At 38.9% G+C, this 15,009-nt stretch overlaps 1 protein-coding gene across 4 annotated transcripts; it reads left to right on the top strand.

Annotated features, from left to right (window-relative positions):
• The first annotated feature begins 1,945 nt into the window (after positions 1–1,945).
• LOC121369631 (gamma-aminobutyric acid type B receptor subunit 2-like) lies at positions 1,946–13,065 on the top strand. 4 transcript variants are annotated; one of them, XR_005957652.1, is made up of 8 exons: positions 1,963–2,494; positions 2,743–2,854; positions 4,758–4,865; positions 5,362–5,484; positions 6,739–6,882; positions 8,788–8,976; positions 11,074–12,067; positions 12,262–13,065. XR_005957652.1 is itself a non-coding variant. In XM_041494662.1 (7 exons), exons 2-7 carry the CDS (start codon positions 2,753–2,755, stop codon positions 11,170–11,172), a joined length of 765 nt encoding a protein of 254 aa, XP_041350596.1. In that variant the 5' UTR covers positions 1,963–2,494; positions 2,743–2,752; the 3' UTR covers positions 11,173–13,065. The 4 variants fall into 4 exon arrangements, 3 of the variants coding, with proteins under 3 accessions (XP_041350598.1, XP_041350596.1, XP_041350597.1); XM_041494662.1 differs by having other exon boundaries at positions 11,074–13,065; XM_041494664.1 differs by lacking the exon at positions 5,362–5,484 and having other exon boundaries at positions 1,946–2,494; positions 11,074–13,065.
• The last annotated feature ends 1,944 nt before the right edge of the window (positions 13,066–15,009 follow it).

Here is a 15,009-nt window from a genome sequence, read left to right as displayed (position 1 = left end):
TTCTTATTAAACAGAGTTATGTACCTTTATAGAAACTCAACAAAATTAAGGCCCAGTAACCGGCCTCGGTGGTGTCGTGGTTAAGCCAGCCCAAAATATACCCCCGCCAAACTATACCCGGGGTTAAAGTGGGCTAGCCTGTTTTATAACCCTAACCCTAACCCTCATTTTTTTATTACTAACCTGTATACAAAATAAATAAATAAATAAATAATCTGGACTAGAGAGGTATATTCTGGGCTAGCCTGTTTTATACCCCTGGATACATTTTGGGCTAGTCCAGTTTATACCCCGGGGTATAAAACAGGCTAGTTTGGACGGGTTATATTTTGGGCTATTGTACCGGTTCCAACTCAGAGCGAGTTCTAAAGGACTCAGTGGGTAGGTATAAGACCACTACACCTTCTTCTCTCTCACTAACCACTAACAACTAACCCACTGTCCTGGACAGCCAGCCCAGATAGCTGAGGTGTGTGCCCAGGACAGCGTCCTTGAACCTTAATTGGATATAAGCACGAAAATAAATTGAAATGAAATTAAAAATAAATGCTTGTGCTACTAACTAATGCATCGTGGTAGTTTCTTGTTACAAAGCAGGCGGGAAGATCCCTAAGGATTCCGTAACATACATAAAATCCACGCTAGAATGTACCACTGAGCTACATTTTTATTAACCCGAGTTATGTGCCTTTATATACTTAAAATAACACGTATATTATATATGCTTGTGCTACTAAATAATACATCGTGGTACTTGTCTTGTTACAAACTAGGTGGGAAGATCCCTAAGGATTCCGTAACGTACATAAAGTACACGCTGGAACTGTCTGCCCCTCTGTACACGGCCATGTGTGTCTTCTCGGCACTCGGCGTCTTCCTGACAGCGGCCTTCCTCGCCTTCAACATAGGCTTCAGGAAAACCAAGTTAGTTCTTTGTCCATTTTGTGAATTTCTTTACAAAGTAAACTCCACCCAACTCCCTATAGTTTTTGTATTTTGCTGTTGATTTTTGGTTTGTTTGGATATTTGGTGGGGTTTTATTGTTTCGTGTCGTTTCGTTTCGTTTTGACCCAATAGCCGATGTATTTTTGGTGCTGGGGTATCGTTAAACATCTATTATATTCTATTCTACTTTATTCTACTCTACTCTACTCTACTATACTCTATTCTATTCGCATGTTCCAAATGACTTAAAACCCGGAATGAAATAATCCATTTTGCAAACACGTTAAACACATTAAATGTACAGTATATATTCGAACTATATTTGGGTACTTTTCGGAAGAAATTATATATATATATATATGGGGGCGGGATTTAGCTCAGACGGTTGAGTGCTCGCTTGGGGTGCTTGCAGGATCGAACCACCTCGATGTATCCATTCAACTGACTGGGGGGGTTTTCTCGTTCTAAACAGTGCACCACAACTGGTCAAAGGCCGTGATATGTGCTTTCCTGTCTGTGGGAAAATGCATATAAAAGATCCTTTGCTTGTTTCTTCCGAGTCAGAATTACCAAACGTTTGACATCCAATAGCCTATGATAAATTAATCAATGTGCTCTAGTGGTGTTGTTAAACAAAACAAACTTTAACTGTATGTATATATACTGAACAAAATGGAAAACTTGACACATATTATTTGTCCTCTGATAACCTCACAACGATATGTATGTTCATTAATGCAGACATTTGTCGATGGGAGGGATGTGATAAAGAGCAAAACACAATGTGTCATCACGATGTTTAATTGTGTAACATGTTATGGCTTGGAATGTTGAAGGGGGGTCCAAATCAACGTTCACATGGTTTCAAATGAACTCATTATACAGTGTCAATATCGCGTGTGACAATCCCTGGGCTTGGATAACTGCCCGACACCGTCTTCTCATGGATATTAGCAATCGTGTAAAACACTGAACCGGAAGTAACGGGTAAGAATGGGACCGAAGTATGGCCTTCGGGCTCTCAGTCCAGCGGTGCGCAGTCGGTTCCTGATGGTCTGTGTGGTTACCCTCCCTCCCAGGAGCACCCTGCTGGTGAAAGTTGCTGTCGTAAAGCGGTCACGGAGATGACGTAAACGGATGTACCGGTCCTCCCTCTGTGACGTCATACGCCGAGGACCTGGTCAGGGGCGATCTGCAACTGACCCAGTTTGATGATGACGGGTCCTCAGGTTATTTATTGTTTGTCTGCTGCAACCAAACGCACGTGCAACGACCGTCACGGACTGCCCTCCGTCTAGACGCTCTATGGCGCGATTTCGTTCTTCATTTGACAGTCTCGGCATTTCCAATAACAACAAATTCAGTAGCGAAAGTGTGTTTTTCCAAGTGATGTGACAACAGGCTACAAGTTTCAATCGATGTGGGACGCGAAATGCAATTCGTGCCAATTCTGCACGTGCAAAACATGATTTCCATCAATTTGACCCTGCACATGCGCTCACGTGTTTCGCAAGCAATCTGATCAGCTTGTTGGCAAGCTAGTGTCAAGGTAGTAACGATTCGATTCGCTCGCTAAAATTTGATGAATGGCTGAGTTCCTTTTTATAAATGTATTTTCAAACTGTAAATTTTTCCATTTTGTTCAGTATATTCAGGTTCTTTACTGGACACATTATATGTATATATCCAGGCAATATTCATCTACCTTTCTGGACAAATTATATTTAAAAACATCCATTTGTTATTTATTTATTTAATATTCTTTCAGTTTAGTTGTGTTTATTTGAATATCTTCAGGATTGTTAAGATGTCGTCACCAAACCTGAACAACATCACGTTGGTTGGATGTTTTGTTCTTTACGGCTCAGTGTTCCTGGAGAGCACCACTTCTGCTGTGCCATTCTGTCAGGTGAGGTTTTCCAAAAAGGCGCCGTTGTAAGCTGGAGCCCAAGAGGTCCACCCCTTATTTCTGGTCAAGTGATTCGTTCGGCCTATGTGCAGGCAAAGGGTTCATTCATTTAATTCTTTAAAGTTACTCTTTATACATATTAAAAATGAGAACGACAAAATTCTAACATTTCAGAAAAAAATAAATAATAATAAATAAATAAATATATATATATATATATATATATATATATATATATATATATATATATATATATATATATATATATATATATATATATATATATAGTGAAACCTGTCTAAACCGGACCCTGAAGATACCGAAATTTTGTCAAAACCGGCCAAATTCCATGGCCCGAATATTCTCTTATTTAAAACATGTATTAAAAACCTGATAAAACCGGAACCTGTATATTTCGGAAACCGGATTGATTTTTGGTTCAGAAATGTAAAATCCTTTATTAATTAACCTGAACAAACCGGCATAGTATAAACGAATGAAGAGTAACCTGAACGAAAACACGACTTCCAGCATCCGGTGTTACGTCACGGGTCACCGATTTCCGTGATCTCAACCCAGCTTAGGTTTTTCACCTTTTATTTTTAATCAATGCACTTTGATAACGAAATACTGACACACAGATAAAATGTTAGAAACAACTTAATTTAGAATTAAAATATGCACACGTGACAGAATTTAAAAAAAAATATTTTCTGCGATAGATACAAAAAACATGCACGCTGAATGTTGCTAAAACAACAACAAACGAACATGTCTCGACCACCACATGCTAAACATAGGCGTGTGGAATTATCGTTGAAAGTAAAATTTTATTTGATTAGGCCTAATGATTTGCAGTCTGTACCAAAATTAACTCAAACGGATTTGGCAGCAAAGTATGACATTGGCATTTCCACTGTGTCGGACATATTAATGAAAAAGACAGTTTATCTGTAAGAATATGACAATATCTCTAGCGCCAACGAAACGCGATTCAGTACAGGCTGCAAATATGACAAACTGTATGAACTGACATGGAAATGGTTTCAACATGCGCGAGCAAAGAATATTCTCATATCCGGACCGATCATTCAGGAAAAAGCTTTGAACTTTTCATCTGATCTGCTTATTCAGGATTTTAAGGCTTCTAACGGATGATTAGAAAGCTGGAATTCACACTTTTCTGTTCAACATTTCAATATCAGCGGTGAAAGTGCCGGTACAGATAACAACGCAATTCATGATTACAAAGACTGTCATTTTGCAACGTTAATTGTGGTAAAAACTAAATTACATTGAAATATGTTGTTTTTATTTATGTTTTAATGTCAGTTAATAAATAAGAAAAATACATAACAAAATTGGGAGATAGCGACATTGTTATGAGTCGTCGCTTCGACAGTCACATTCATTCGGCAATTCTCGGATATGTTCGTTCGCAGTTACGAATTCGATGTCAAGGGAAATAACTCTATATTCTAAAACGTGACCCTCTAAACACCGGATCCTCTCCAACCGGATAAATATTAGGTCCCCGACATGATCCGGTTTAGACAGGTTTGTATATATATATATATATCCCAAAATAATGGGGGGGGGGGGGGGTAAATATAGTTAATTAGTGCCATATTAACACTATGTCAGTCATGTATGCAGGAAATTATGCAGTGGTGATCTAGACTATAGCGGGAGACATTTGGGTCATGTTTCCACCGGGAAATATATTAGAGCAGACTGGTTGGAGCATCCGAAAACTCTCCCCACCCCAAAAAAAAAAAAACCAACAACAACATCAAAACAACAAAAAACAACAACGACAACTAACAAACAAACAAAAACCACAAACACACGCCTGTACGTTGTGTTCTATAGCTTATATTCAATTGCTGTGTTTTATTTTCAGGCAAAAATCGTGTCCATAGCTGTTGGCTTCTCATTGGCTTTTGGTGGCTTGTTTGCGAAAACGTGGCGCGTGTATCTTATATTCACAAATGGCGCAAAGCAAAAGAAGGTAAAATCCGTTTGTGCACAATATTGTCATACAATTGACGTGAATTTAAATATCACCATAATACTTACATTTCTGTTCTTTTATATAATTATATAGAGCCTGACGATATATTTTGTTTTTCAAATATCTAGTTGCGAAAACTAATCATCCAAATTCTGACGTGTGGCAAATTGATAAAGCAAGACATTATCTACTATACAAACAATCACAAACACTGCATATACGGAGCTGAATAATTTGAACAAGAAACAATGTCTTAAGATGAATGGGGACTATTTTCTTAATATGAATATTAATACTTTAAAACGGAAACGTTGCGCTCTTGTAAAACAGTTTAGCATATTGTGTATTTTGAGAGACAATTGCCTCTTGCCCTCCTGTCCAAACTGAACCTTGATATCATATTATATCAAATCGAGTCTTGACATCCATCATAATCTGAAACAACAGCCACCATTACCATGTTAAAGAGCACACTGATCTTCGTGGATTTCAGATTGTCAAGGATTCACAGCTCTTTCTGATGGTTTCTATGCTGATCACTATTAACATAAGCATCATCATCATCTGGTTTATGATAGACCCCCTAGATGTCACCATTGAAAACCTTCCAACAGAGGTATGTTACTCCCTCCCCTGGTGTTGCTGTTAAATTATAAATACACAGTATTTATACGTTTCTGCTCCTCTGTCCAACTTATATTGCGCCATTAAAATTAAATAGGTTAATATTGTTATGAGATAATTGAAAGAAGACGTTTCCTACTTTCAGTCTCCAGATCTTCAATCTAACACCGTGAATCATATTTGATACTTTTCACAGGGTGTTCATTTATTTGTTTACATAAATGATACACAAATGATTGATTCATTGAAAAAACAATATCGTCAATGTTATCGTTACCGCCTGTCAAACGACAAATAGTGGCGGGACTGAATTGGTAGGATCTCACGCGTGAGACAAACTCGACTAAAGTGTCTTTGTATTACTAATATGTAAAACAATTTATAATATAATACACAAGGCCTTTTAAACCGTTTCCGATCCTTCTGATTGCTTCTACTATTTTGTTCTGCACTGTCGACAACCTTTTTTGTACTTACCTGATGCCGCATCTCAGAAAAATAATTTTGCCCTTATGTCCAGTCAACAAAGATGAATTCCATAGTCCAACCTCCCTTTGGGCGGTCATCTTCGTAGTCACGACGTAACACAGTAGTATATACACGGTGGTTGTGTATATTTCCTCGGCTAACGAGGGCTGGCTATCTATACGGCAGTCAGTGGCGAGACGTAGTCCAGTGGTACAGCGCTCGCTCGATGCGCGGTCGGTGTGGAATCGATCCCCGTCTGTGAGCCCCTTGGGCTATTTCTCGATCCAGCCAGTGCACCACGACTGGTATATCAAAGGCCGTGGTATGTACTACCCTGTCTGTGGGATGGTGCATATAAAAGATCCCTGGCTGCTAACCGAAAAGAGTAGCCCATGAACTGGCGACAGCGGGTTTCTTCTCTCAATATTTATGTGGTCCTTAACCATATGTCTGACGCCATATAACCGTAAACACAATGTGTTGAGTGCGTCGTAAAATAAAACATTTCTTTCTTTCTTTCTTTCTATACGGCAGTCGTATTGTGAGGTCAGAGACACGTGTAAGGACACCACACTCCATCTATCTAACTTTCCGGTGCGAAGCACGGGTTACGTTTGTAAAACATAAATAGGAAGACACTTAACCATCACCCAAACTGATCATTTATTCGTGTGAAATGTATGCCCTGGTGAAACTGACAGTAGAATGTCAAAAATGGAACTAATTTTAGAATATATTAGACTAATATCTTTTTGTATTTTGTTTTTCTTTCTTGCAGTTCAACCATATAGATGACATCGAAGTTCACAAGGACATAGTAAACTGTACATCATCCAACCAGATATATTTCATGGGCACCCTGTTCGGGGTTCAAGGCATAATCCTGTTGTTTGGTGTTTTTCTGTCATTACAGACACGAAAGGTTTGATACTTTTAACAGCTCATTCATTTTAATATGTATTTAAAATATTTGTTTAAGTTACCCATGACCGCGTGTTTGAAAATGTATATAAAGTTTAATAACAATAGTTGTACATGTTTCATTCTTTAAATAATTTTTTGAAATTATCCAAATGCATGTTAAGTAAAAATTATAAAAGGCAAGGGAAATCTTAACGATAAAGCCATTAGTGTTTTAAAAATGGTATCTCAGCATAAAGCAGAATCAAAAGATGTTTTGACAATAGCACGACTCCTCATGGGTAACTGTCAGCTGTTTCACCATTAGGAAGACTACTACGTCCCCGGACAACACTTTCTTTTTAAGAGGATTGCCACTTCTAAGATTGTCTATACGAAGCTAAACCAGAAATAGGAGGAAGTGAAATGAAATTAAGGGGAGTGATTGAGTGCTCCTCTTAGATTAAGGGAAACCATTTAAAATATTACTGTATTGAGCATTGATATCTAATCCTTTTCTAGTACTATTTTTGTTTAATCCATACGCTAAAGGGAGCTAACAAATACTGTCCTTGAACTAGTCTCAGAAGAATGTTAGCTCCCCTTAAACGGCTAGGCTTGCTAAACCTGTATAAGACAGAGCTCACGGGAAATTAAACAGTTCTGTTGAAATGCGCTCATAAAACACTGTCAATTGGACAATGGTGATACTAGTGGTATATTCAAGAGGCCGAGCGCTGGTGAAAACGTTACTGGTACCATCGTCTTCTATCATATCATATTCCTCTAACGTTAGACGCAAAAACCAGTCTAGCGAGCGATTTAGATCGTTCTCCCTTCTGAACAGGAAGACGTTTAGCCAGCCTTTGTTTTTGTTTTTTTGCTAAACGTTTGACTGCTTCCTTAAAGGGACATTCCTGAGTTTGCTGCAATTTTTAAGATGTTATCGACTAACAAAGACTTTTTGATGACTGTAATTACATATCAAATGTATTTTTCTACATAAAATATTAGTGGCTGTATATTAAACATGTTTCTGATCGTTCTAATATTTGTACCAGGTTAAATTTCATTTTATTTCTTAAAATATGTTTTTTTCGTACGTACAAAATTATTTGAAGACAAAATCCAGTTTGTGCTTATTACAAATATTAAGACGACCAGAAACACATTGAATATACAGACACTGATATTCTCAACACGAAAATATATTAATATGTAAGTTTAATCGTAGAAATATTTTATTAGTCGGAAACATCTTACAATGCAGCAAACTCGGGAATGTCCCTTTAAGTGGTCAGTCGGTTTAATGTGTAGCATACAAATCAGTCTAGCAAACATTAGCGAGAAACAGCTCACTGAATTTACCCCAGGCCAAAGGTGTTCACGAAAAAGGAGCATATCCTGCCCCACCAGTGTAGCAATACACCACGGTGATGTGCTATTAAAGTTACACTCTAAAAACACTACGGCATATTTTTCATTACTCGACCAATTTTTGTTAATTGAAATCAGACATTACTTAAATTTTATTGTTTAGATTAAACATTTCCTTACACCAGAAGTGTTGCTGATCATCCTGGTGTTTCAAATACTATGAAATGCATTTTTCATATTTACCCCCCCCCCCCCCCCCCCCCCCCCCCCCACACACACACACAAACACAAACACAAACAGCAACTGCTACAACAAACAAATATCAACCCGACTCACATAGCCTATATACAAGAAGTTATGGTTATGGAAACGAGCTCTTGTTTACTTTTTAAGAGTATTTCTCCATTTCAACGTCACAGGTTCTTGTTTCACTCTGTTGTACATAACTTTATCTAGATGTACGTGTTACAGCTTTGTAGATTAATCAAATTTTCATGAGCTAAAACTTGGGTATGCGACTTTAACGCTGTCCATCTCGTCTCCATCTAGGTGACCGTGGATGGTCTGAACGACTCCAAGATGATTGGTGTCTGCATCTACAACGTCGTCGTCCTCAGCTTCCTCGGCGTCATGGTCTCCTTGACGCTCAAATCCAACGTCGACCTCCACTATGGCATCATCTCATGTATCATCATCCTGGCAACAACAGTCACACAGTGTCTTATCATTATACCTAAGGTACGGGCACAATCCTTGTGCATTCCTACCAAATTGGGGCGGGATCATTCCCTGTCGGCGAGCCCATTGGGCTATTTTTTCATTCTAGCCAGTGCACCACGACTGGTATAACAATGGCCGTTGTATGTGCTATCTTGTCTGTGGGATAAAATAAAACAGAAAATAAACGTAGCGGATTTCCTCTCTAAGACTATGTGCCAACATTACCAAATGTTTGTCATCCAATAGCACAATGCAGAATCGAATGGGCATGTGGCAAAATAGAGGTTGATTGCATTAATATATATCTAGTGTCTCGTGTATAGATCGTTGACTGGAAATGCCATCTCTCTGCACCGCCAAGAGAAGACTGCCACTCCCAGACTAGTTTACTAAATTAAAACTAGCACCGAACAGAGCTCATTAGGAAACTACAGCTGGTTACGAAACGTTTAAGTCCCAAATGAGCTTGACCTCATTGGGCGGATGTGTTCAGATGAAAGGTCCACCCGATGGACACATATACCAAATATTAAAGCCATACATTATAGTATTTAAAGGGATATTCCTGAGTTTGCTGCATTGTAAGATGTTTCCGATTAATAAAATATTTCTACGATTAAACTTGCATATTAAATATATTTTTTTGTTTAGAATATCAGTGTCTGTATATTCAATGTGTTTCTGGTCGTCTTAATATTTGTAAGAAGCCCAAACTAGATTTCGTCTTCAAATAATTTCGTACGTATAAAAAATTATATTTTAGGAAATAAAACGAAATTTAACTCAGTACAAATACTAGAACGATCAGAAACATGTTTAATATACAGCCACTAATATTTTATGCAGGAAAATATATTTGATATTTAATTACAATCGTTAAAAAGTCTCTGTTAGTCGATAACATCTCTTAAACATTGCATCAAACTCAGGAATGTCCCTTTAAGTGTTCACGTGAGAAAAAGCCGTTTGACTTGGTGAACAGTCATACCAAAACTAAAAGCCATTCATTCAATAATTCGGAGGCAGCTGCAATTAGAAAACCTTTAACCAAATTTTAAGTGAAAATTACATGACCCTGACATTGACCTGAGATCACATTCCTGGCACTGGGGAATGGGGAGGGGTATGCAACTGAAAGACTATCACGTGGTAGACAGCCATGCCTAACGTGTAAATTGTTCATTAAACGATTGAATAGTTGATGGCAAATAGAGAAGCTTTAACCAAAGTTTAACATATTTAAATCGAACATTAAAGTTAAAGTTTGTTTTGTTTAACAACATCACTAGTGTTCATTGATTTATTAATCATCGACTATTTCACGTCAAGCTTTTGGTAATTTCGAGAGGAAACCCGCTACATGTTTCCATTAGTAGCAAGGGATCTTTTATCATCCCACAGACTGGACAGTACATACCACGGCATTTGATGTACCAGTCGTGGTGCACTGGCTCGAACAAGAAATAGCCAAATTGGCCCACCGACGGGGATTGATCTTAGACTAAAGCGCATCAGGTAACCACTTTACCACTGGGATAGAAGAAAATGTTTTTTTTTTTCATTTAACGACGCTCTCAACACATTTTAATTACGGTTATATGGCATCAGACATATGGTTAAGGACCACACATATATAGAGAGGAAACCCGCTGTCGCCATTTCATGGACTACTCTTTTAGATGAGCAGCAAAGGAACTTTTATATGTACCATCTCACAGACAGGGTAGTACATACCACGGCCTGTGATATACCAGTCGTGGTGCACTGGCTGGAACCGATGGGGATCGATCTTAGACCGGCTGCGGATCGAGCGAGCGCTTTACCACTGAGCTAAGTGCCGCCTCTTACCAGTGGGATACGTCCTGACTTAACCGAACACTAACCCAGCTTAAACTAAATAACATTCTGCGATTCATCACAAAATAGTTCCAAAATATACCAGAGAATGATGTTTGTAAACACAGTGGCCAATGCAGAAGTGAAAACGTGGTCACACTTGAACTTTAACAAAACCTTAACGTGACTAACCATATGTTATAAAGATTGTCTCACACACCTACGTTAATAAAATCCTGATTTGTTTTTATTTATAAAACCTAATATTTTATTTTTTAGATAAAAGGCCACTTCAACAACAGTTCTCGTGTTGGAAACAACGAAGCTACCACCATCAGGACCGTGACGAGATTCACAAGGGCGGAACCAACGGCGTAAACAGAACACTGTTTATCATCTCTACTTAAGGTTCATCATCTCAGATAATATCTGCTGAGAATGAATTATCTTAGATCATCTCTATTAAAAATGGATCATTTTGAACAATCTTCTCTACTCAAGGTAGAATCGTGCAGATTCACAATCTTCTCTACTCAAGGTGGACCATCCTCGACAGACTTCCCTATTCAAGGTGTATCATTTTAGATAATCTCTATTCAAGGTGGATCGTGTTATATAGTCTGTATTGAATTTGGATAATTTTGGACAGTCCTTTCTATTCTTCTCAACTTAAGTGGATCCTCATGAACAATCTTCTCTACTCAATATCGATCATCATGGAGAAGATGAGTCAGCTTGGACAATCTTCTCTACTCAAGGTAGATATCTTGGATAATCTTCTTTACTCAAAGTTGATCATCTTGGACAATCTTCTGTACTCAAGGTAGATATCTTGGACAATCTTTTGTACTCAAGGTAGATATCTTGAACAATCTTCTTTACTCAAGGTTGATCATCTTTGACAATCTTCTTTACTCAAGGTTGATCATCGTGGACAATTGTCTGTTTCTTGGGTTCTCGTAACCGCCTTCCTGTCTCAACTTCCTCCACAGGTCCAGTCTGTGTGTACTTTACTGCAGCCGCCCGATATCCTCGTCCTCTGCCGCTGATAAATCTGGTCTGACCCATGGCACTAACTAACGACCGCTGGTAGTAGGAGTGTAATAGGTGGGTACAGGTACCTTGTAACAATGCCAGAAGTAAATAACATAACTGAACACTCTCTAAAGTGACAGGTCATTATGATGGGTTGCCACCCCATACACACAGGTAACAGCCTACTCAGCACCATTATGACAGGTCATTATGATGGGTTGCCACCCCATACACACAGGTAACAGCCTACTCACAGCACCATTATGACAGGTCATTATGATGGGTTGCCACCCCATACACACAGGTAACAGCCTACTCAGCACCATTATGACAGGTCATTATGACAGGTCGCCACCCCATAAACACAGGTAACAGCCTACTCAGCACCATTATGACAGGTCATTATGATGGGTTGCCACCCCATACACACAGGTAACAGCCTACTCAGCACCATTATGACAGGTCATTAAGCCCACAACTAACGCTGGTGGGAATGACAGGTGTATAGCATGGATGGCCATAGAGACAAGCAGCCGTCGCGGTTGGAGAGACAAGGACTGAGAAGTGGAAGTGGACAACGAAAGAAATTGACACATATGAGACGCTGTCATATCGGGAAGAAATAAGATGGAATTGAAAGGAAAGAAAGACAATGGGGTAGTGGGATTAAATAAAACGGAGGATTATAATTGTTTCCATGGAAGGATAGTGCTATGTAATGAATGTTGTATATATAATTATACTTTACACGACTATATTTTGTATTTTGTTTTATTGAAAGTTGGGCTGCAATTCTTTCCATTGGCAAATAGCGCTGTAAGGCCGGCCTCGGTGGTGTAGTGGTTATTGGGTAGGTATTGGGTTCGCCTCGCCACCGGGTAGATGTAAGGCCACTGCACCGACTTCTCTCTCACTACAGTCGAGATAGCAGAGGTGTGTGCCCAGTGTGTAACTGTGTAGGTTAATCACCATTTGTTGGCTGTGTGTGTTGCTTTATCAACACGTCGGATGTACATGCTGGTATGTTAAGAATAAAGAGTCCTATGAAGGTTGCCATGTGTAGCAATCATGGTTTATACGAAAACATGTATACATTGGTTGCAGTGTTTTCTTCTCAGATTATAAAATATAAATATGTGAATAATATATACATCTTTGTACCTGGAGTCTTTCGTGTACAGATAAATGATTTTCTATATATGCTGTTTTGTTGCCTCAATAAATTTAAAATCGACACTAAAAGGCTTGCATTTTTATTAATTGGCACGTATATTGATAGCTGAAAATCGAGTCTTTCAATGTGCCACACATAGACAGTTGTTAAAGAGATGCATAACTATAAATAAAGAAAGACCCAATGCTTAATGACACCCCAGCACGAAAAATATAAACAGAACCTCATATATATGTGCGTAAAAACGCACGCATACACACATTGTTGTCTTTCGTTTCGTGTGTGTGTGTGCGTGCGTGTGGGTATGTTTGTTTGTGAGAGAGCGTGTGTGCTTAGGTATGTATGTCTGTGTGTGTGAGAGAGAGTGTGTACGCGCGCGCGCGTGTAATTATTACTATAATTAAATTAAATAACAAATTTCAACAAAATCGGCCCAGAATATTTCTCATAAACAGCAATAATATACATGTATATATTTTTAATCCACACGCAAAATACACAATGTTCTAAGATCCCATAATGCTGTGGAATACACGTATCCACTGACAGGTGACCAACAAGGTTAGTTGCATAGCTAAGTCCAATGAGACAATCAATAATCCGAAAGACATCGGAATAAGTTTATCACCCAGAGTTTTAAATATCACCATTAGTTCGAGGGGAAAAGGGAAGCAACTCTCAATACCTTGAGATTTAATGGAGCCGAATACATTTACTCTCTCCCCCCCCCCCCCACTCTCACTCACTCTCTCTCTCTCTCTCTCTCTCTCTCTCTCTCTCTCTCTCTCTCTCTCTCTCTCTCTCTCTCTCTCTCTCTCTCTCTCTCTCTCTCTCTCTCTCTCTCTCTCTCTCTCTCTCTCTCTCTCTCTCTCTCCCTCCCTCCCTCTCTGGTATGCAAGCTGCACCAATCAACTGATCAAAAGTAAAGTTTGTTTTATTTAACGACGCCACTAGAGCACATTGATTTTTAATCTTATCATCGGCTATTGGACGTCAAACATATGGTCATTCTGACACTGTTTTTAGAGGAAACCCGCTGTCGCCACATAGGCTACTCTTCTTTACGACAGGCAGCAAGGGATCTTTTATTTGCGCTTCCCACAGGCAGGATAGCACAAACCATGGCCTTTGTTGAACCAGTTATGGATCACTGGTCGGTGCAAGTGGTTTACACCTACCCATTGAGCCTTGCGGAGCACTCACTCAGGGTTTGGAGTCGGTATTTGGATTAAAAATCCCATGCCTCGACTGGGATCCGAACCCAGTACCTACCAGCCTGTAGACCGATGGCCTGCCACGACGCCACCGAGGCCGGTCAACTGATCAAAACGAAAAGCATATATCATCACTGTTGCATGCTTACGTCACAAAGACAAAACCAAAATGTGCAGTCAGACCATTGTATGGAGTTGTGGTAAACAAACCAATATTGAATGGAATGAAATACCTAGGAACTAGGTTAATACTAAACCCCCAAAACGTACTAGATACATATATGTCAAAACAATTAATAATAATAAAATAAAACACCATATTTTGTTCAAGACTGCACATTCCGATTCCTAAAACAGTAGCTCGAGTCATCTTCAACCTACCCCTTATTGATACCAATATTAATAAGGGGTAGAGCTGGAGGTGGCTCATGCTATTAAAACAGTAATACATAAATTGTAAACAGCAAAACATTTTAGAAGAAAGTAAGACATACAATCTGAACTGTCTGTCCAGGACAGGGGTAAATGGTTAGTAGTTAGTAAGATTTTTAAAAAGCTTTGTTTTGTTTAACGACACCACTAGAGCACATTAATTAATTATTCATCGGCTATGGATGTCAACATATGGTAATTCTCACACGTAGTCATCAGAGGAAAATCCGCTACATTTTTCCATTAGCAGCAAGGGATTTTTTATATGCACTTTCGCACATGTAGGAAAACACATACCACGGCCTTTGACTAGTTGTGGTGCACTGGTTGGAACGAGAAAAAACCCATTCAGTTGAATGG

This window comes from Gigantopelta aegis, chromosome 4 (genome assembly GCF_016097555.1).
Source record: "Gigantopelta aegis isolate Gae_Host chromosome 4, Gae_host_genome, whole genome shotgun sequence".
NCBI classification, from domain to species: domain Eukaryota; kingdom Metazoa; phylum Mollusca; class Gastropoda; order Neomphalida; family Peltospiridae; genus Gigantopelta; species Gigantopelta aegis.
Note: the sequence above shows the minus strand (reverse complement) of the source record. Positions and strands in the feature narration are given on the sequence as shown.